Source organism: Phocoena sinus, chromosome 5 (genome assembly GCF_008692025.1).
Source record: "Phocoena sinus isolate mPhoSin1 chromosome 5, mPhoSin1.pri, whole genome shotgun sequence".
In the NCBI taxonomy this organism is placed as follows: Eukaryota; Metazoa; Chordata; class Mammalia; order Artiodactyla; family Phocoenidae; genus Phocoena; species Phocoena sinus.
The window spans coordinates 30,280,763-30,302,616 of NC_045767.1; the positions used below are offsets into that span (position 1 = coordinate 30,280,763).

The 21,854-nt window shown below is 38.6% G+C and overlaps 1 protein-coding gene and 1 pseudogene across 4 annotated transcripts in view; one reads left to right on the top strand and one right to left on the bottom strand.

Moving 5' to 3' along the window:
- EGF (epidermal growth factor) overlaps positions 1-21,854 on the bottom strand; it is a 95,334-nt gene that overhangs the window by 42,028 nt on the left and 31,452 nt on the right. For 3 of the 4 annotated variants that reach the window (XM_032633399.1, XM_032633402.1, XM_032633400.1), the window contains 5 exons: positions 10,695-10,820; positions 9,515-9,637; positions 4,465-4,587; positions 2,837-2,962; positions 1,599-1,735 (listed from right to left, as the gene is read on the bottom strand). In XM_032633399.1, the coding sequence (XP_032489290.1) occupies positions 1,599-1,735; positions 2,837-2,962; positions 4,465-4,587; positions 9,515-9,637; positions 10,695-10,820 (635 nt within the window). The remainder of the gene's footprint in view (positions 1-1,598; positions 1,736-2,836; positions 2,963-4,464; positions 4,588-9,514; positions 9,638-10,694; positions 10,821-21,854) is intronic. The other variant, XM_032633401.1, reaches the window with a different exon arrangement.
- Positions 7,765-9,424, top strand: LOC116754610 (annotated as a pseudogene).

A 21,854-nucleotide genomic window follows, 5' to 3' on the forward strand; every position in this document is an offset into this window, starting at 1 on the left:
ATTAACAGATTTTGTCCAACAGAACATACCTTGAAGATGCAAAGTTCTTTTTCAGTCTAGTATGCAGACTATCGAACAGGTACAAGAATAAAAAATTGCTATGGGTTAGCTGACAATTTAATGACAGCATATGTGGAATATTAACTGTGAGTACATATATGTACATAAACCTATCATCAATAATGAGAATATTCATAAAATGGTAATTAAATAAAGGATTATCATCTCTCTAGAAAAGGTTCTATTCCATAATACAAAAAATGGGCACTTCTTATATTAAAAAATACTCTGCTAGTGCACTGCTTCTCAAACTCAAATGTGTACATGAATCACCTGGGAATCTCGTTAAAATGCAGATTCTGATTCAGTGGTCGCAGTGGAGCCTGAGAATCTGCAGTTCTAACACGCTCCAGGTCATATTGATGTCACTGGTCTAAGGACCACAGTTTGAGAAGCAAGAAAATGAGAACATTGACCAGAGAAATGAAAAACCATGAATAAGCCACATGACTTAAAGTTCATTTTAGGTTTCCTTATTCACCTAGTTGTAAAAAATACTGACTGTGTGGGAAAAAACTAATTTGGCAATAAAAGAATCTTGAACTGATTCTATTAATTCTTTCCTGTTAATATAATTCTTCTATGGAGTCAAATAGATTCAGTTCATAGAAAAAAAAAAGAATTGTTTGCTAGTATTTAATTACAAAACTTCTATTTGCAAAAGTAGTTATATTTGGCTATCAATCCAGACCAATTAAACACAGAATCAATTTGCTTCACTCTTTCTCTTTTGGCCACTTACCAGAATGCTTCAAATCAGGAAGAAACAAAAGCACAAGTTTTAAAATTCTAGGAATTAATGCACCATCTAGTAACAACTAAATCATTATGGAGGGAGATTAATAACTATGTGACTTCATAATTATTGGCTGATTAATCCCCAGAAGTTACTGTAACATATCATTTCAAGCACATTCTAACCTAGCATAAAGATAACAAGAAATTAAAGACCAAATGGTCAGCTGATTCGGTTGATAATTTAGAAATTCTAATGTTTATACAAAAAAAACTTCATGTAAAATTATATAAATAATGGTGTGTTAGACTGCCATTCACACATGAGCTGTAAAACTTATGTTTCTTGGTTTTCATGGTTAGGAGGTCACTGAATTTCCTCCCTTAAGGACATGTATTAAATGCAAATTAGTAATCCATACTTCCTATGCTGCACCTCAACCTCCTATTTCTCCCAAAACACAAATAAATAAAAACCTATTTGTGGTGCTCTTCCTGTGTGTATGGCACTGTGCTAGCTTCCTATTCTCATTTCCAAAGAGGAAACTAAACTTCAGATTCTGTTCAAATTATCCCCAATAAAATGGCTGAATCACAGCAAGGAACAGGGTAGGGTTATGATAACAGAAACATCCTTAAAACTTTCTCAAGTGATGTTTTAATATCTACATTTAAATTTTTCTTGGCCTAATTGCTCTGAGCTTAGCAGAGGATTTTCAAGTAATCCAGGTCATCTGTTAGGATAAAATCCTCTACTCTGTCCTTAAAGCACAGCCACACCTGTCCAAGCAGCAAAACCATACCTTATTCTCCACAGGGTCATGATCTAGGGCAAAAACCATTCCTATCTGCTGGCTGAGCAGGGTTCCATAATCTGTTCCATCAAAATGCATGTGTCGAATATCTTGAGAATTGGCAAACAGCAAAAATGGTGGTGGTCCTAATAACGAAATTTAAATATGGTTGCATTTAAAATATGCCTTGAAACCCAAAAGGCACTTCTGACCCTTCCCGTTCATTGTACCCTCTTCCTTAATTTCTGCAGTACTTGTTTCTTAATTTCCCACCAGTACGGTGTAGGTTAAGAGAGGCAAGAAGACTTCCTTTTCCATGAGGTGACATACGGCCAGAATTTCATCACTGGTTTCCTCTCTGTCTAGGTGCCTGCTTTCAAAATGCAAATTACTTATAGAGAGAGACAGTATTAAGTAACAAACATCTTAACTAAATGATGTAAGTCTTATGCTGTGTAATCTCCTTGATTCACACATATTGAAACATTAATATTAGCAGACTGTATTAATTCATGTCCAAAAAAATACCCTTCTCTGGTCTGGACAGTTTTAAAATGGAGGTATGATTATGTGAGTTAATAACTAGACCCCTGATAATTTTCAGAGCTCAGATTATGCTATATTAACTAAGGCCCTGAGAAGTTAAGAGTACTGGGGTCTAAGGCAAGCTCCGTAGGCTCATCATTATGTTATCCCAGATTACAGGCATAATGAACCTCAGGAGAGATTAAATCAATTTGGCATAAATCTAGGATTTCCAAGGCTGTTGAAGGACATGAGATGTAATATCAGAAGATGAAAAAATAGTCGAAGCACACAACTTCATATTAAATTTTGTCATGAAAAGGACAGAACTTGTCCAAGTATTATGATTATTACATTCACCAGAGAGATAAAAATCAAATCAATCAACAAATATTTATTAAATGCCCCTTAACTATAAAGTGTTTTAAGACTATTCTGGTTATGACTTTCACATATACTGGAATGCCATACCTGATGTTATAGTAAATCTTTGCTTAACGCTAATTCACTTCAAAATGTTCCTCAAACACAGAATTATTATTTATATAATATTAATTTATGTCATTTATATTTATAATGTGATTTGTTTTCCATTTCCAAAAATTAAAAAATCAGACTTTCTATGCAGAAGCCAAAAGCAATTTAACACTTTCTAAATAAAATGTTGTTTTTCACATAATCTTTTTTGCAGAGACACACTTTCAAATGTTCACAGCACTAACCTGAGGCTGTACAGCTCTTTTTGTCCAGTTGTAGGTCATAGCCCGGAATGCAGCCACATTCCCAGGATACTGGGCTAAGAGGGGTGCAGAGCTGGCTACATCCACCATTATCGGGAGATGAACAACCTACAAAAAACAATTCCTTGGTAATGATGCTATGGTATTAAAAAAATATCATGTTTTCATCAAAATATTAAGGTGAACCAAATATATGTTGCTTTTTAAAACCATTTCCACAATCATTCATACTGTCACAATCAAGCTTATTTTTCAGAGATTAGGAGGGAAATGTCACCATACTCTACTTCCCTATAACCTGACATCTTCAGTGTTAATCCTTCACATCCCAATGACCCTTGTCTTCTTGTTCTATCACTGAATTTGTGAACAAGCACACTGGCAGCTGGCTGGAATAAAAAGTGCATTTTGATGAGTTTGGCAGCTGGTCTAATTCTTCCGAGTGATTAATATATTTTTTTCTCTCTCACATTTTTGGTCTCTTGACTTCTTTTGCTCTTTTTATTTAAAAAAATGTCACACATAACTCTTTGCTAATTTTGAGTTATAGCCTTCACTCTATATGCTTAAGTCTCTATGAAGATAAAAGTAGGGAGGTATTCATAGGTGCAAGGAACAGGCTAAACGCTCCACATCCACCACCTTGTTTAATGCTGGTCACAAATCCAAGAGGCAGGTATCATTAACCCCTACAGATGAGGAAACTGAGACCAAAAGAGGGCAAGTAACTAGTCCAAAACTACACTGCTAGTAACTGGTAATGCTATCTCAGGGCTGTCTAGCTTCAAAGCTCTTGCTCATAACCACTACACTATGCTATCCAAAAACAAAACACAAAAATTATTTAAATCCATATGTTAATCCATTATGTAAATATCTTTCAATGTGTAATGTTGGAAAATCTATTCTCCTTTGTCAGTAGATGGATTTTTAGGTGTCAGTTAGAAAATGAATGTTTTCTTTTTTTAAAACCTTTATTGGGGTATAATTGCTTTACAATGGTGTGTTAGTTTCTGCTTTATAACAAAGTGAATCAGTTATACATATACATATGTTCCCACATCTCTTCCCTCTTGCGTCTCCCTCCCTCCCACCCTCCCTATCCCACCCCTCCAGGTGGTCACAAAGCACTGAGCCGATATCCCTGTGCCATGCAGCTGCTTCCCACTAGCTATCTACCTTACGTTTGGTAGTGTGTATATGTCCATGACTCTCTCTCGCCCTGTCACAGCTCACCCTTCCCCCTCCCCATATCCTCAAGTCTGTTCTCCAGTAGGTCTGTGTCTTTATTCCTGTCTTACCCCTAGGATCTTCATGACATTTTTTTTTCTTAAATTCCATATATATGTGTTAGCATACGGTATTTGTCTTTTTCTTTCTGACTTACTTGACTCTGTATGACAGACTCTAGGTCTATCCACCTCATTACAAATAGCCCAATTTTGTTTCTTTTTAGGGCTGAGTAATATTCCATTGTATATATGTGCCACATCTTCTTTATCCATTCATCCGATGATGGGCACTTAGGTTGTTTCCATCTCCGGGCTATTGTAAATAGAGCTGCAATGAACATTTTGGTACTCAAACAAACAATAGGTAGATAAACTTACCACTACAGGTTTTCCCATCTGTCTCAAGCACTGAGCCTTCAGGACAGAAACATATGGGACCATCTGATGTCAGAACACAATCATGACTGCATTCAGACACATTGCTTGGGCAGGAAATTAATTCTAATTAATGAAAAATAAGGTCAAGATTAGTGTTAAATCAGATTTGTGGAAATTTGGTAAATTCAGTTGCTAACAAAAAAAATGATATCCTGAAAAGAATAAGTTAAATAAAGATTGAACATTTATGAATTGCTGTGGTAATAGAGATATAAAAATAAAGAAAAAGTTTCAAATCTAAAACAAATTAAAGAAGAACTTCTAATTTTGGAAAATGACTCTAGTTTCCTCAAAGTTTCTTCTCTGACAATTAATACTGCTTAAGTTATTAGTCATTAAAATTCCAAAATATTTTAAATGGAACTTGGGCAAATGATTCTCAAGTTCATCTGGAAAACAAATTACATGTGTAAGAAAACTAAAAACATTGTGTAACTATGGTTAGGTGTAAGAAGGGAATGAGAGGCTCTAAACAAATAACAAAATATATCACAAAGATGCAATAATTAAAACAGTGGGTAATGAGTACAGGAATAGACCAAGAGGATAATATCAATAGAACCAGACAGAAAGTTCATTTTATTTTTTTGCAATTTGTAAAATTTATTTTGTCACAATTTCAAATGAAATTAACAGTTTTGCACTTAACTAACAAATTTACTTATCTACCAAACAGTTTCTCAATGGTTTGGTTTGTCAGGAACTTTGTAGATACCTGGTAACTCATTTGCTTATGATTCTGGACAGCTATAGATAGAATTCAGATTGCCCCAGTCTAAATGTCAAGGTTTATATCAAGCACAACATTTTACAGTTTCTTTAACTTTTTAAATTAAGATATTATTTTCAAAGAACAAGTCTCCAGTTTATATCATTACCTTAAAAAAATGAAGATTTATTTCAATGGAAGATAGTTATTGTGAAAGCATTTTTTTTACTTGAAAATTATTTTATGTAAACTTACGTGGATTGTTTTTGCATCAAAATATTCCCTGATAGTATTAAAGCAGGTATTATTATAAGTTTTTCAGAATATACCTTATAAATGAAATACAGTTATAGGAAAGATTGGAAAGCTCATTTTAGAAAAGACTCAAGTACACATAAGAATATAGTATGTGATAAAGGTATTTTATATCATTGAGCATGTGTCATCCACTAAATGGTAGAGAAATAAATGAGTAATGCTTTCAGGGAAAAGCTAAATCCCTACCATATACCACACATCAAAATAAATTCCAAGTAAATCAAATATTAAAATGTAAAATATATACCATAGAAGTTCTAGCAGTTTTGACAATCGAGTGAGATTATGTGTGTCCTACTTGGCACATAATGGACTCTAACATATTAACATCATGCACTTGAGTATATATGCTCACAGATAAACCACATGGTATTAGAAGAAGGGCAAATTCCATAAACAGTCACAAAGGTAGTGGGTAATTTCCAAGAACTTCATTACCATCCATCCATTTTTCTGTGCCTTGTTTCACAAGCACATATAACATCCAGACTGACATATTCTCCATCATCTGTGAAGCAGTACTAGACAATATACATGAGATTTTCTTTTTTTCTTTTTTGGCCGCACTGCGTGGCTTGTGGAATCTTAGTTCACTGACGAGGGATTGAAACCTGGCCCCTGGCAGTGAGAGCGCCAAGTTCTAACCACTAGACCCCAAGGAATTCCCACATGATTTTAAACATTCGTTTCTACTTAGCCATGTTGGTAGATTCAATAAGAAACCTATAAGAAGGTATCTGAGTATGTAATCCTAAATTTGAATTGAGAATATTCATATAAACTCATAATGTATTTCTCTTTTTAAAAAGTGTTTTCCTAACTCTGATGCCCTAAAACACTCAAAACAATAACTGACTTTGAAGCAGGTTATGTTTTCTAAATACAATTTCTCATAAAAAGGAAGCAGTGGCCTTGAGAGATTGCTGATTCTAGGTCTAGAACATGGAATGTACAAGACAAACCTGGAAAATATGTCCTACCAGGTAAGAGAAAACTATCAAAGACTACTGGGGTCTGGAACCCATTTGAAGATTCTCCCACCAGCCAAAGAGGAGACAACTTGCTCATTGGTAAGAATAACAACTGCAATGGATTGAAACATATAAAAAATGTTAAAACTCCAAGAGTTCATAATAATACTTACAAAAAACAAATCTCCCAAAGTCACTGAAGTCACCATCACGCTGATGCCAAAACCAGACAGACACATTACAGGCCAATATCTTTAATGAATATAGATGCAAAATGCTCAAGAAAATATTAGCAAACCAGATGCAAAAGCACATAGAAAGGATCATACATCATGATCACGTTGGATTCATTCCAGAGTCACAAGGATGGTTCAACATATGCAAATCAATCGATATGATACACCACATCAACAAAAGAAAGGACAAAAACTACATGATCATCTGGATAGATGCAGAGATAGCATTTGATAAAATTCAACATCCATTTATGATAAAAACTCTTTCCAAAGTGGGTACAGAAGGAATATATCTCAATATAATAAAAGCCATTTATGACAAACCCACAGCCAATATAATACTCAATGGTGAAAAGCTGAAAGCCTTCCCATTAAAATCTGGAACAAGACAAGGATGCCTACCTTTCACCACTTCTATTTGACATAATATGGAATTAACAGATGCACACTACCATATATAAAATAAACAACAAGCACAGAGAGTTATATTCAATATCTCAATACCCAACAAACTACAATGGAAAAGAATTTTAAAAAAAGAATATAGATATATACATATATATGTGTATAACTGAATCACTTTGCTGTATACTTGAAACTAATGTGATATTACAAATCAACTATACTTCAATAAAAAATAAAATTAAAAAATCCCATTGGCCACCTTTGGAAGGTGTTAAAGAACCAACCCATTATCCTAAATATAAGTAAACAAAGAGAAAACAATTCATCATTTATACTGCCTTAACTGTAAGAATTGTATCTTGAAATCACCAAATAGTTAATGAGAGAACATTCTTTTTATAAAGGTATTACAATTCATGATTAAAAAGAAATATTAGAACTAGATATCATCATTCAAATCCCCCGATGAAATAATGAATCTAGGAAATGAGTGTTAATGGCCACTACAACCATTCCCTGAAAGATGACTGGGCTCTTTCTTGCTCCCAGCAGTCTTGGCAGCTGCTCTTGGTTGGGGGCAGTCCCACCCTAAGGCAGAAAAATGGTGGCCGAAAAGAAGACGAAAAAGTTGCTGGGCCTGATGAACTCTACGCTCCAACTCATTATAGAAAGTGGAAAGTAAGTGCTGCAGGTACAAGCAGATTCTGGAAATGTTCAGACAAGGCAAAGAGAAACTGGTCATCCTCACCAACAAATGCCCAGCCCTGTGGAAATCTGAAATAGAGTACTACACCATGTTGGCCCAAACTGGTGGCCACCACTACAGTGGCAATAATATTGAATTGGGCACAGCATGTGGAAAATACTAGAGTAGGTATGTCACTGGCAAAGCCCACTAGGGTCCTCGAGGAAAAATAAGATGGAATCTAGGTGATACGGTCTAACCTCTTCTTTGGGCTTAGTCTCGTTTCAGTTGCACGTAGGGGGCCGTGTGCAGAGGCCTTGCGTCTAACACATGGGATCAGAGTTCCCAGCGCAGAACTGCTGCACCTGTTACTGCAGCTCAGCGGGCTGTATGCAGAAGCACTGTGCTCGACACCTCGATTCAACATGGCAGCGACAGCCGTGTGCAGAGACCCTGCACCCAGCACTGCGAGCTGGAGCCTGAGCAGCGCGCTTGTGTGTGCCCAAGGGGAACTCCGCCCCCTCCCAGCTGTGGAGAACCCTATAAAGCAGCCCTGCCCACGGCCTGTCAGGGGAGCGGGTACTATGGAGGTGAGCTCACATCTCTCCAATCTCTGGTCCAGTAATAAAGCTTTCCTTTGCTTCTGAACCAAACTCGGTCTCGTCCTATTGGCACTAGCGATGCCGGGCAGGAGGACCCTTGTGAGGACTGACTGGAAAGGGTCAGTAACATGCACACTGGCTAATATTGACCCAGGTGATTCTGACAGCATTAGAAGAATGCCAGAATGGACTGGTGAAAAGTAAATCGTGCATATTTTTTCTTCGGTAAAACTGTCCGGAGTTTGTTTTTTTAAAAAAGAAGAAGACCATCGGGGAACTTTAGAATGGATGACAGAGGGAGAAACAACCAGATGTTATGTGTCTCCTGATGGAAGTATAAGCATACCAATGAAGTATTATTGTCAAAATTTCAAAGCCTAATCTGATCAAGCCTGCAGATCTAACTACAAGTTTGAGAAGGACAGGGACATCTTAGAAGTGTGTTCAGTAAAATCCAGAGTGTGAGAAACTCTGCAGGAAAAAAACAGTTTCTTCAGCAACTACTTGCAAGGGGAAAAAAAGAGGAGAGGGAATCTGCAGGTTAAGAGAGAGAGGTATCAGCTAATATCAGTATAACACATGGAGCTTGTCTGGATACCTAGTCAAACCAATCAACTGTTGAAAACTTTTTAAGATAATTTGAAAACTGACTAGATATTTGATGTTATTAGGGAATTATTGTTAATTTTTTTAGTTGTGATAACGGTATTGTGGTTATACCTGAAAACGGACTGGGTATTAGATATTAGGGAATTCGAGCTAGTTTTTTAGATGTCATAGTGTATCATGATTATGTTTTTTACATGCTTACCTTTCAGAGATATATAATGAAATATGGATAAATAAACAGTAAAATATATAAATACATGCTTGTTGGAGGTTTTGATTTAACAGGTCCGGGATAGAGTCTGGTCATTCGCATTTTAAAAAACAAACCAAAATAAAACTCCAAGGTACTCCTGATGCATGCTGTTGATCGAGGACCACCAACCCAGATCATAGCCACCTTAGAAACATCAGTGAAAATGGAGGAAATAATGCAATAAATACTTGTTGTGACTTACGGTGACACCGTTTCCCATCAGGAAGCAGAACAAATCCTACAGGGCATGTGCAATAATAGGATCCAGGGATGTTTTCACACCCAAGAGTACAGCCATGATTCCAAAAGGCACACTCGTTGACATCTACACCATAACAACAGTAAAACAGTCAGATGGTTTTTTTGAAAATAAATTGTAGTATCACTAATAAGTCAGCAAAAAGTAGGGTATCTCACACCTCGATCTTCTGTAACTGACCACGGCAAGACTGTTTTTGCTACTCTAACAAAGAATGAAAGAAATTAGTTCAATTATCATGAAAGCCATGGCTTAAACTGTCACAGTTTATACTTTCAAATACAGATTTTCATATTAAAATTACTCCTGGGATAAAGTAGTACTATTTCCCCTGAAAAGGTATAGCCATTTAAGGCAAGGACCCTAGAAAGTTCTTGACAAGGGCAGGACATCCCCCTGCTTTGCTCTTCACTTTCTCAATGCTGACAGGAGGCCTTCACCTGAATATGGGAGCATTCCCTAGCTTCCAGATCACTGTTCTATGCTATGGCTCTCGCCCACTGGTCCCATGTAAGCAGGGGACTGCAGTTAACAGGCAGATGCCACGTTTACCTGAAGTCTCACCCCAACTAATTCCACTCAATGTACGTTGCAGCCATTGGATTCTTTTCATCAGTAACTCACTGGACGTCCCAGGAGAAAGGACATGGCATTTCTCCTTGGGTTAAGTACATCGGGCCTGGAGTCTCACAATAGGACGAGCCCAAGATAACCAGCCAAGGTGCAGTTTCTCAAGATTCCTACCAAACAGTTATGGGATGAGATGTGGGAGTCACATACCCTTTGAGGATCTTCTGAGAGCTACGGAACTACTCCCCTAAAAAATCTGACAATACTGACATTTTGCACACCGTCAAACCCACAGAACTCCGTAGAGTCCACTCAGAGAATCCCTGCCTTATATCAATCCCTGAGTAGCCTCTGAAAGTATCTGATCTGGGAACACAAGATATAAAGGAGACCTGAAAGTGTTACAAGGGCTTAAAATTGGGGAAAAAATAAAATTGCTTTTCTGGGGGAAAAAAGGAGGAAACTTGAAATTGGTTCCACATGGAGGTTCTGGATTGCCCACTGAAGACCAGCCACTGGCCCAGGTGGGCTGTGTTCGCTCACCACACATTACCTTCACAGTTCTTTCCATCTTGGCTTAAAGCATATCCCTCCGCACACATGCACACATGGGACTTAGGCTCTTGCCCACACATGCTGCTTCTGCAGTTACCTTTCCTCAGTTTGCAGAGTTTCTGATCTAAAAGAGAAGGCGGTTAATTTGGAGTGGAGGTGTGTTTTGACAGGGGCAGTGCATGATCCCCTCATGGCTCCCAAGAACTCTAATCTTCCCGTGACATCAGCAGGGGTGTTGCCTCACGGAGGTGGCACTGCTCTAGGGTCGAACATTAGCCCAAATCACTCAGCATTCCGAAGCCCATTTATTTCTCTAGTTGTACCTCTCCTACAGTAGCTCTCGGGACAGGACGTCCTAATTACCTGGCGATGTCGTTCCTTGGGTTACGAACACTAAGCACAACTTAATAGCTTTTTCTTTTGGACCTGCTTTTATCAAAAGTATTTATTTATTTAAAAAATAAATAAGGCAATAAACAGAAATGCTGAAAATGAAATATCTGTTTAAGAAGCAAAAAAGGCTGCAAAATGAAGAACATCTCTTCTTAAGTATAATATTTATAGGTCAGATCTATATATTTATCTGTTTTTAGGATCATTATGTAAAGAACAACTTCTTTCAGACAGTATATACCACTGCCATTTGTCTTATCCCCAAGTTTCTGAGTTTATGGCTGCCGGCATTCCACGTGTGACAAAATAGCCCAGGGCAAATAGTAAAATCTGCTCAGTAAGATAGGTGCTTGGATTAAATTAGCCAAATAATACATTGAACAACAAATGGCCAACTTGGTACCTTTGGTTTTCAAAGCCAGAGTCAAGGGCTAAACTAGTAACACATATATCCCTGTTCGAATTTTGTTCCTTCTCAGTTTTGCCAATTTTAATAATGACTTTGTGAAATGCTCTGTAAATGCAGAGGTAAGCTTGAATTTGAGGGCAGCTCTCAAGGTGCATGTAGTTATGGAGGCCAGAGCTCTGGCAATAGGTGACGGCAGGGGAAGAGGACCGGGGTCAGGCACCAGGAGACCTGGCATAGCTGAGATCAGTGAGAGCCTGTGAGTAAGGGGAGGAGCCCACTAAAAACACAGCCTTGCCGTGAAAGACACAAGAAACAAGCTGGCGAGAGCCTGAGCACAGTAGTGCACGAGGCTGAGACCGTCCCCCATGCAGGTCTGTTTCTCTGGTCTCTGTCTACTTAGAAAGGTGCCCCTCACTCTGACTCTACCCCTCTCCTTCTACTTCAAGTTACTAAACACTTTTCTTGACCGACAAAGCATCACACATTAGAAACGTATTCTTGCCCCCTTGAAAATGTTTCTAATGTACCTTGAGACCACCTGGAGGGCATGTCACCCTCCAGAGATTCTGATTTGATACATCAAGGGAAAGGCTCACTCTTACAGGATTCTGGAATGATTCTGACGCTGGAGTCTTTACACCACACTTTGAGAGACACTGACCTAAAGTACTAATGGAATATCCCACTTTCATCTCAGTTATGTATGCCTCCTTTTAGCTAATCTGTGTTATTTCTTCAGTTATTTTAAACTTGTTTATTCAGATCTCTTGATAGAATTACATGCACAATTATTTAATACTGTTGGAATATTATCAACTAAGTCAGTTAAGATTTACACTGAATAGTTTTTTTTATAATTAAAAAAGTTTTTTTAAGTTATTTATTTTTGGCTGCGTTGGATCTTCGTTGCTGTGCGCGGGCTCTCTCTAGTTGCGGTGGGCAAGGGTTACTCTTCCCCGCAGCGCACGCGCCCCTCACTGCGGCGGCCCCTCCCGTTGCGGAGCACGGGTTCTAGGGGCACAGCTTCAGTAGTTGTGGCTCGGGGGCTCTAGAGCGCAGGCTCAGTAGTTGTGGTGCACTGGCCTAGTTGCTCCGTGGCATGTGGGATCTTCCCAGACCAGGGAACGAACCCGTATCCCCTGCATTGGCAGGAAGATTCCTATCCGCTCTGCCACCAGGGAAGCCCTACACTGAATAGTTTTTGGATATTGATTCCAAAAATTTTGTTTCTTGTCCACGGTTTTTATGCCAATTATGCATGTTTAGTAACATTGTTTTCATGTTCTTACATGCTTCACATATCAAAATTTTAATTCAGAAAATTAAAAACAAAATGACTCCAATTTTTAAAGTAAAGGACTAAAGTCAGAAACTCACAAATGTACTGGAGACAAAATGTATCTAATTCAAATTTCTGAAAAAGAACATGTGATTGTCTTAACTGTATTTTTTATAACGTTTACAAATTAACAACAACAAAAATCCAGAAAGGCCTGATTAATAGTACCTTTTAATAGCCTTTTAATAGCACCAAAGTGCTACTACTTTCTTGAGGTAACCAAAAAGTGAGAGATTATGCTTCCTGTAAATATCCCTTATAAAAATCTTTCCAAACCCAGTATGATAGACGACCACTGCATTAAGAATTGGGAAAACTGAGTTCTGCCTTTTACATAAAATCACCTTATCCCTTTGACTTCAGTTTCCATGAAATAAAAGTGTTGACGTAGATATTCTCTGAGATTCCCTCACTTAAAAATATGGTTCTATACAGAATCAAATGTTTGTTGTAAATTCCTCTAAATTTATACCTCTAAAGATTCTCAAACCTTAATACCTGCTTATGATATGTTAATGGAGATTCAAACTGATTTATGGAGAAAACAATTAGTGTCTAGGGTACAGGAAATTGCTCTGTTCTTCATCTAGATCCAATGTTATCTTTTTTTTGTACTTTTCTACAACCTCTTACCTGTTCTTCTGTTTGTTCTTATTATCAACATCATCATAATTCTATATATACATGTACATTAATCAGTAAGCTTTTGAGGATAAAGCGTGCATCCCATTCACATTCATAGTTCCAATAGTACCTAACCTGGTGCCTTTTACAACACAGCGGTGCTACAAACATCTGGAATACATGCACAAAAACCTGTGATCATGAAACCTGCAACTTAACTCCTTTATTTGGTTTCTCCTTGAATTTCCAGTCAACCTCAGAGTTAGAACTCAAATAGATGGTCGGTATTCTTTCCACTATCCCATACTGATGATGGTTTTAATGATACTTAATAACAACATACATTACTATTCAATGATGAACATAGGCAGGAAAGCAATCACTATTCGTCTCTGAATGGCTGTGCTGATGATGTGACCCCAATTCAGACACTAAACACTTAAAAGGTCATTTTAGGAAGAGGCAAAACATAGAGGATTGAGGGCTGTATTTTGTTTAATCTCCTTAATCTGCTGTTCTTTAGCTTCAAATGAGGCTGAAGCTAGCACTCAGAATGCTGCTGCTGACCTCAGGTAACCCCCCTCCCAGAGCCCAGCAGTGGAGCCTAATTACCTTTGGGATCAAATTAAAAGCTCCTAAATCATGGAGTTTAATGTCCACCACCAACTGCGCCTTCAATAACTGCCCAACTCACAAGCGCTCGTGAGCTTTGCTATAGCCAAGCAAACTATAGATTTTACCCCGGCGCACTTCTGAAACAACACACGTGGGATTCCCGAGCCTTGCCTCTTTCCACTGATCACACCTTTCTCTCTACCTCAAATTCAGTGTCAGACTCACCTCATCAACAAAGCCTTTCTAGTCTCTTCCATTTGAACCCATTCACTTGAATCATTCTTTTAACTAAATATTTAGCGCCCCCAATAGTTAAAATTTTGAATAACATTTTATAAAGCATTTACATTATCACATGTAATTTTTATAACAAGCCCTTGAGCTACGCAGAGTAATTGTTGTCTTCCATTTTACAGATTACGAAATAGTATCTTAAGGATCACATATAGGTAATAAGGGGTAGGGGTGGGACTTGAGCTCAAGTCTTCAATGACAGACCTCACCTCTTTAATGTACATAATATGTGTGTTTGTGTATATGTATATACTTATGTATATATATAAAATATAATTATGGGTTTTTATAGAAATATATATATTTATATTATTCATATTATATATTAATATAGACCATTATATACTGATACATAATAAAGTTAATATATTAACATATTAATATGTTATGCTATATATTTTATGTATAATAAAATATATAAATTATATATACAATATATTTTTCTATAAATGTCTATGATTTTTGTTTTATTTATTTATTATCTTTTTCATTAGTGAGTTCCCTGAATAAATGACTCCCTCACCTTCCCCAAAAAACTTCCCAAACTGTGTAATATAGAAGTTTATTCTTCTTTGTTAATAGAAAATAAGAAGGAAGAAACGAGAATGGTTATTCTGTGCTATTGGAATTCCTAATTATAGTTTAAAAAAAAAAATCACTTAGCCAGAACTTAGCTACTTGGTATCCTTATCCATCTAAACCTAAGAATCAGAAAGTAAAGAAATAGAGACTTCCCTGGTGGTCCAGTGGTTAAAAGACTTCTCCTTCCAATGCAGGGGGTGTGGGTTTGATCCTGGTCAGGGAGCTAAGATCCCACATGCATCAGTGGCCAAAAAACAACACATAAAACAGAAGCAATATTGTAACAAATTCAATAAAGATTTTTTAAAATGGACCACTTTAAAAAAATCTTAAAAACAAAAAGAAAGTAAACAAATCAAGAGCCTCTGAGCAGTTAAAAAATAAATGCCTTTTACTCTCAGATGCACCCCTCAGGCCCACTCAGTCTTTCCTTATTTCAGACCTATTTCTGAGGAGCTTGGCCAGTCCACAGCATGAAGATGCAAACACAAGGTGTAGAGGCGTCCGCTCCCATTGCTACCACCCCCATCCACAGTGCATTCCCCACTAGCAGGAGTGGCTACATGATCCCAATGTTCTTTCTTGCTGAGCCCAGGCACAGCCTCAGCCCAGCATTCTAGACCACCAAGGGTTAGTTACTGGTCATCTTTCCCACAACTAGAAGCCTTATCTCAGGGCTCCTCCTGGAGAAAGACGGCATAATCTGAGTGTGAAAATGATAATAACTGCAATGAATAGAAACATTTCAAATATTTTTTACATCCTTGAATTTATAAAGATGCTTTTTTTAAAAGAAGGTCACCTCTGGAGGATATACTAACCCTTTATTCTGAAAACAGATAAATTAAGGGAAAGATTAAATCAAGCATTTAATTTACATTTCCTATAAAAGATGCTCCTCAGGGAAATCATAGAGCTGATGTGGAAAAGTTATTCAACTAATAAGCAATGATAGAATTAGAATGTCATTACTTCAAACCTCTAATGAAAAAATGCCTCTAAGCAATGACAATTAATAGCTTGTAAAGCCATTACACAAAAGGCTGATAGGAAACTCTATAATGAACAGACCAGGCTGGCAACACCTGAACCACTGATGAATCTTGAACATCACAAAAAGAATGGAGACCCAGCCACTACATGCCCTCTGGCGTGGTCACTAGGAAGCATGCGGTACTACCCGCAGTGCCACCTATAAAGTACTCTTGCAAAAAATCTGAATCTGATAAGGCTTCTAGGCTAAAACTACCAGTGTATAGGAAAAACAGAATCACGTTAAATGACACCACAGGGATAGAATCTGAAAAATCCAGAATGTGGGAAATTCTAAGGGACAAATGATCTGGGTTCCTCAACAAATGAATGGCAGGAAAAAGTCTCAAACTAAAGAGGCCAGAGCCAGGCATATGGAAACCAGCAAGAAGAAAGAGACAACAGCAAGAAAGATAGAAAATTGATGAAGAGCCATTCCAAGTATTTAAAAGGCACTTCACATGGCAGCCATTGGTGTCAGGGCAAACCTGAATTAAAAACCCAGCTTTGGGCTTCCCTGGTGGCGCAGTGGTTAAGAATCCGCCTGCCAACGCAGGGGACATGGGTTCGAGCCCTGGTCCAGGAAGATCCTACATGCCTCGGAGCAACTAAGCCCGTGCGCCACAACTACTGAGCCTGAGCTCTAGAGCCCGCAAGCCACAACTACTGAGCCCATGTGCCACAACTACTGAAGCCTGCATGCCTAGAGCCCGTGCTCCACAACAAGAGAAGCCACCACAATGAGAAGACTGCGCACTGCAACGAAGAGTAGCCCCCGCTCACCGCAACTAGAGAAAGCCCACGTGCAGCAACAGATCTAACGCAGCCAAAAATAATTAATTAATTTTTTAAAAAACCCAGCTTTGCCTCAAATCAGTCCTATTCTTGCCCCAATGACGTGTATCTTTGTAAATGTGACCCTCATCATTGAAAAAATGTCAATAACTATAAATATGTTAGGAAGTACAGAAATCCATAATTTGCTAAGATTTCTGTAATAAATAACAGAGCTTTGGGTGTTTGAACTGATAATTTAAACTATATGAAAACAGAATATAAGTGTAGATGAGGATAGGGAGAGATTGGAATCCTTGTGCACTGTTGGTGTAAATGTAAACTAGTACAGCCGCTGTGGAAAACAGTATAATGGGCCTTCAAAAAATTAAAAGTAAAATTACCGTATGATCCAACAATTCACTTCTGAGTATATGTTCAAAAGAATTAAAAGCAGCATCTCAAAAAGATATTTGCAGACCCATGTTTGTAGCAGCATTATTCCCAATAGCTAAAACATGGAAGCAACCCAAGTGTTTATCAAAGGAGAAACAGATAAGCAAAATGTGATATACACATGCAGTGGGTTATTATTCAGCCTTAAAAAGGAAAGAAATTCTGACACAAGCTACAAAACAGATGGATCTTGAGGACATTATGCTGAGTGAAATAAACCAGTCACAAAAAGAGGAATATTGTATGATTACACTTATATGAGGTCCTTAGAGTAGTAGTCAAAATCACAGAGACAGAAAGGAGAATGGTGGTTGCCAGGGGCCGAGGACAGGCAGAAATGGGGAGTTCTCATTTAATGGGTGTAGAGTTTCAGTTTTACAAGATGATAAGATTTATGGAGATTAATGGTGGTGATGGTTGCACAAAAACTGTGAATGTACTTGATGCCACCTAACCGTACACTTAAAAATGGCTAAGATGATAAATTTTATGTTCTGTGTACTTTACCACAATATTTACATTTTAAGAAAAAATTATGTGAAAATAATATTCATATATCTAGGATGATTCTTTTCTAGAGGTATCAAAAAAACCAAGGTTTTACAGTAGAAACCCCAGCAATGTAATCAAAGTGAATCAGAGTCCCACCTGGGCAGTTTTAGCTACCCTAGTCACTTCCATAAGCAGGTACACTTCTAGGCGGAGACAGTTCTCCTTCAGGAACTCTCAGAATTAAAGAAATTCAGCAACATTTTTCTGCATGAAATGAATGCAAAGTATTTTAAACAGTGTTGATGACAGATGTGCTTCATTTTCCAAAGAAGACGCTTTTGAAATTCTCTTATGAGCTTAAAACTGGAATCTACATTTTAAAGAATCACAGAAGAAAGCGAAATTGTTTGCACCTTTTACAAAAGAACATCTGTGAGCAGTAAAACTGTAGTTGCAAATTCTCTAAATGTTGAGCTTGAAATAATGCCATTAACACTGTATACAAAGAAGTTCCCACACTGGCTTATGAGATTCATATACAGTCTGCCCTTTGTATCCATGAGTTCCACATCTGCATGTTCAACCAACCGTGGATCAAAAATATTCTTTAAAAAAATTCCAGAAAGTTTCAAAAAACAAAATTTGAATTTGCCTTGTGCCAGAGACTGTTTACATAGTATTTACAACTATTTACATAGTATTTATATTGTGTTAGGTATGATAAGTAATCTAGAGATGATTTAAAGTATAAGGAAGGACGTTAGGTAATATGCAAATACTACACTATTTTATAAGGGACTAGTGCACTCTCGGATTTTGGTATTGGCCAGAGTCTGAACAAATCCCCGTGGATACTGAGGGACAACTCTAACAGTATAGGTGTCAGGGCAGCCAGAACACTGTTGTCTAATAAGTTTAATCATGACAACAAAAATGTGAGATCAACTCTGTGTCTCTTTTCAGAGCGCCAGAGGAGGAGGAGTGTGTGTGTGTGTGTGTGTGTGTGAGTGAGAGAGAGAGACAAAGAGAGAGATGGAGAGAGAAAGAGATTGATTTTCTGAGTTCCTGAAGTGGAAAAAAATTTTAAAAGAGAAAAAAATAAGGTTTGGGCCCCATAATCTGTGCAAACTGAAGCTTTTAACCACCAGCAGGCCATGGATAGACAAGAATATGCCAAATGACAGGTTATACCAAAACAATTAAGGCAAACCTAAGATAGGAAGCTAGACAATAGTGAGAGGGTAGCTGGGGAGGCAGCATGGTGTCAGTCTGCCTGGGTTCAAACCTAGACCACTTAATGAAAAGAAAGAAGAAAAAGAATGAAGCATAAAAGAGTCTAAAAGACTCTGAAAAAGACTCTCCCTAGAGTTAAGCTGCAAAGATCTGCTGCAGAGAAAACTGATTTAAAACACTTGGATTTATTCATAACTATACAAAAGGGAGCAGGCTCGCTGAAGACTGTCTGGCCAAGGGCAGGGGCTTACAACATGGAAGAAAGGCAACACGTATTCAGATATTAAATATCTTTAGAACTTGCTCCTCGTGGTATTATTTAGCAGGGAGAGGGTACCAAAGGGTGTTTTTCTCAGTCTTTTTTTTTTTCCAACTATGGTTTATTAAATGTCCTCTAGGCACTGGGAGTACAATGGAGAGTTGTATTCTGTGTCCTCATAGGACAAAGGAAGCTGAGGAAGACAGATGATTATGGCAAAACATGATAAGTGCCCTGTAACAGGGGAAATCTGCTATTTTCTGCAAATAGCTACTGAGGCTCTGAGGTCAGGGAAAGTGTTCCTGAAAAGAAGTGATATTGGAGCTGTTTCTCAGAGGACGAAGAGTAAGCCACTGCCGAGAATTAGAAAGAGTGCTCCCGGGGAGTTCCCTGGTGGCCCTCTGGTTAGGATTCAGGGCTTTCACCGCCATGGCCCAGGTTCAATCCCTGGTCGGGAACTGAGAGCCACAAGCCGTGTGGCCAAAAAAAAAATAAAGAAAAGAAAGAGCGTTCCAGAACATGCCGAAAGGCTGGAGAGAGCAAGCGTGCCTCCCTGGAGGAAATCAAATCTTTGAGGATGGCGGCAGCCCAGACTTTAATGCAGAAAATGGTGAGAGTGGAAGCTGAGAAATGAACGGGGTACCCCGTGAACCAGTTAGATAAAAAGACTGGGTTTTATTATTGGCAATTGAGAGTTGACAACTGATTTTAACCCAGGAACGACACGATTGGGTTCTTCGTTTTGAAGGGTTATACTCCCTGCAGCGTGGAAAAGGGAGGTGGGGGACATGAATTAAGTGGACACCAGGGATGGAGAGCTCTGAGAGGGGCCCAAGTGGTTAGATGGTAGGTAGTAGAATTGTCAGGAGCTGGAAATTGATTTCATGGTGTTGGAATGAGAAAGAGGGAGGAAAGGGCAACTCCTAGATTTCTGCCTGTCGAGGTGGAGGTAGAATGCTACTCACCAAAGTAGGGACACTGGAGGGAGAGAAGCTGGGGAGAAGGGAGGGGAAAGTGAGTGGGTCAGTTATTTCCTTTGCTCCTGAAGCACTTGCAAGAAATCCAAGTAGAAATGCTCAGAAGGCAGGTGAACATGTGGGCCTTGAGAAGGAAACTTGTGCTGAGCCTGAATGTGTACATCCGACGTGGCCCCAGCAGGACCCTGATCCTGGAGGAAGCAGACTGCAAGAGAAGGCACCAGAGTGACTACTCTCAGGAAATAGGTCAGAATCATCAGAAAACCAGCCTGATGCTGAAACTGTGGCTCTACTACCTCGACTTGGGCTCATCAACCTGCTGCCTCGAACTCCTCTACAACCAGCCAATCCCAATGGACAAGCCGTGGACAAACAAGGACTTGTTTAAACTGATACAATGCTCTTCCTGGTGGAGCTCTGTGGCTTTGCCTTTGTAAGCCCCACCCTTGCTCCTTGGTCTTCATCAGGGCTGCTCCCTTTTGTATATTATGAATAAATCCCCAATGTTTGAAATCACTTTTTTTCTGCAGCTTAGCTCTCACTATGCCTCAGGTTTCCCCCACCCCCCACCCCTTCATTTGTCTATATCTCAAGAAAGAGGTCTGGACTAAAAATAATATATTCAGGAGTCAAACAGGCTACTGCATAGGAAATAAAATAGAAAAATGCCACAGGTTATACGGCCCTTAGAAATTAACAGTGCACATAACCGTCTGAGTGGTTCTGAGAAATCACTTGAGAAAAAAACAACCTGCTTAACTTTATTTAACCCAGTCTGTCTAAATCATCTGACCCTAAAATGTTTCTTCCTTCCAAATAACGCTTACAGAACTAGTGTTTGGAGAACATTTTGATAAATGATAGTTTAGGCATTTTTCATGAGGTAAGTTTGTTGGTCCTCTTACTTGTATAAATACATATATTTTATAACAAAAATAATATCAACCAAGTTACATGATTTTTCTCAGCTATCTCCTCACCGAAATAGTCTCACTACTAAATGCCTTGCAAACCAAGGTACTACTACTGTTCACTTTGCCAGAAGAGCTACAATTGTGAGCCTATTCTTCAGCAGGAATTAACCGGCCTCCAGAAAAGTACATCTTTTTTTTTTTTTTTTTTTTTGCGATACGCAGGCCTCTCACCGCTGTGGCCTCTCCCATCGCGGAGCACAGGCTCCGGACGCACAGGCTCAGCGGCCATGGCTCACGGGCCCAGCCACTCCGCGGCATGTGGGATCTTCCCGGACTGGGGCACGAACCCGCGTCCCCTGCACCGGCAGGCAGACTCTCAACCACTGTGCCACCAGGGAAGCCCAGAAGTACATCTTTAAATGTGAAGGCTATCAGGTACTTTGAGAACCTGATGGAAGTTAGGTACCATCTCCCTAGACGGACAATTGCATATCTTCATCTAACATATACAATCAAGGGCTTCACAACCCTAAATCTCAGGTAAAGAATTTCTGCTGTACATGACACTAAAACAATTTAAACCTATTTGATGATAGCCAAAGTAACAGTGCTCTTGAAATCAAAAATCCTTTGCACTTGGACCTCATATGAAGCCCATCCTTTGATCAATAACTAAAGCCAGTATCTCCAGTGCCAACTGCCTTCTAGATTCCAGGTTTGCCTGTAGCTCTGCAGCTGGCACCGTCTTTCCAATCAAATTCTATT